At 54.6% G+C, this 1,652-nt stretch overlaps 1 protein-coding gene across 1 annotated transcript; it reads right to left on the bottom strand.

Moving 5' to 3' along the window:
- Positions 1-479: 479 nt before the first annotated feature.
- On the bottom strand, positions 480-1,136 carry LOC134534485 (activity-regulated cytoskeleton-associated protein-like). Its single transcript, XM_063373001.1, has one exon. The coding sequence runs from the start codon at positions 1,134-1,136 to the stop codon at positions 480-482; it is 657 nt and encodes a 218-aa protein (XP_063229071.1).
- Positions 1,137-1,652: the final 516 nt, after the last annotated feature.

Here is a 1,652-nt window from a genome sequence, read left to right as displayed (position 1 = left end):
GTAGAGGGTTTGGCGTGGAGCTCTTCCAAAACATATCCGCTCTGCTTCGAAATCCATAACAGCCTTTTGTTCAATAAGCCAGTCTTGCCCCAGTATCATGTCTTCATGGAGGTCCTCGGCTACCCAGCAGGAAACTGGCACTTCCCTGTCTCCAATGTGGCATCTCAAGGAGGTCCTGCCTTGGAGCATAATACGGGTGTTTCGTTGTGCCAGTTGGGCATACTGTACTTGTGTGGTCATGGCGGCTCCAGTCTTCTGAACCAACTCAGCTTTTACGTAACTGGTAGTGGCTGCAGAATCCAGTAATGCATAGATTTGGTGAGGGCCCAGCTGTACGGAAAGGCGGGGTAGGACCCGAGGGTGGTTCTGCTGGATGCTCGTCACTTGCCCAGCTCCCTCTGGTTCTCTTGATATGGCCAGCGGGTTCTTGTATTCCTCCATTCCCTTGGGGAAGGTTCCGGATGTAGGTTTCCTTCCCCTTATGCGTTTCCCTGCAAGGGCTTCTTTTCCTGGGTGTCCCGCTGTTGGCGTCGGACCGGGCATTCTGCGTTGAAGTGCCTCTCAGGGCAGTACCAGCATTTTGGTACCTCCTGGCGGCTGACAGGTTTCTCTTCCCGAGTGGGGTAGGTGTTCACTTTTCCCGTGGGAGTGCTCCGGATCTCTTGATAGTCCCGTTGTACTGCGGTTGCTCGGAGATGTAGCTCTGCCCAATCCTTGGGAGGTGGATGTCTGAGGAATGGCCGTAGGTTGGGTCTGACCAATTCCAGTGCCGTAGGAAGGAATTCCTTCACATTTCTATCAGGGTAGAGGCGTTCATATAGTTTCTTCTTGCGGGCGAGGAAACTCTCTATCTCCTCGCTGTCCTTCTGCTTGCGGCTGAACAACTGGGCAGTAAGTTCCGCGATTCGTGGCAGGCTGCCGAACTGGTTGGCGAAACTTGAGGCGAAATCTTCCCAGGTGTCGTAAAGTCCTTCATGACTCTTCCACCATCCAATAGCTTCTCCCATTAGTAGTCCTCCGACATGGTCAATCCATTCGCCCTGGGGAATCCCCTGGGTCTGTAGGGCCTGCTCCCAGTGCTGGAGCTGTTTGACAGGATCCTCATGGTCTTGTCCCCGGAAAGGCCTCGGTGTCATCTTCGTTTCGGTGCCACTGGGAATTTCTGGGATGTTCCTACATATCCCGCACTTGAAAGAGAGTTCTGTGAGGTTCAGTGGGGTGTCCTCCCAGCCTAAGCAGGATAAATGGTACTCCCGATAGCAGCTCTTGCAGGTGGTAAGTACTAGGGCAGTCCGTGGGCAGCCTTGGGCGAAGCATCGGCGTGGTAGAACTGACATTGGCTTCTGGTCCCGCAATTGTTCTCGGCAGGTTTGGCATATGTGGATGAAGTCTTGGGGATCGAGGTCTCGCTTATTGTGTCCCAGACACTGCAAGTGGAATAATGTCCTGCAACACACGCAGGGGGTTTGGGGTCCATCCTGGGCACTGCAATCTGGGGCGGCGCACGGTGTAACCTCCATCGCGGTACTTCTGTTGGGCGCCACCAGGTGTTGTCTGCACTCCTGGAAGTGGATGTTTGCTCCAGCTGTGCTGATGGCTCTCGTAGAGGCAGGGCGTGGTCCTCAGGTTATCCAAGCTGACTGGCCCCACGT

The sequence above is a fragment of the Bacillus rossius genome, chromosome 1 (assembly GCF_032445375.1).
Source record: "Bacillus rossius redtenbacheri isolate Brsri chromosome 1, Brsri_v3, whole genome shotgun sequence".
Taxonomy (NCBI): domain Eukaryota; kingdom Metazoa; phylum Arthropoda; class Insecta; order Phasmatodea; family Bacillidae; genus Bacillus; species Bacillus rossius.
This window is presented reverse-complemented; position numbering and strand designations above follow the sequence as displayed.

Excerpts from the sequence above, each read along its gene's own strand:
- LOC134534485 (XM_063373001.1), bottom strand. The coding sequence starts at position 1,136 with ATGACACCGAGGCCTTTCCGGGGACAAGACCATGAGGATCCTGTCAAA.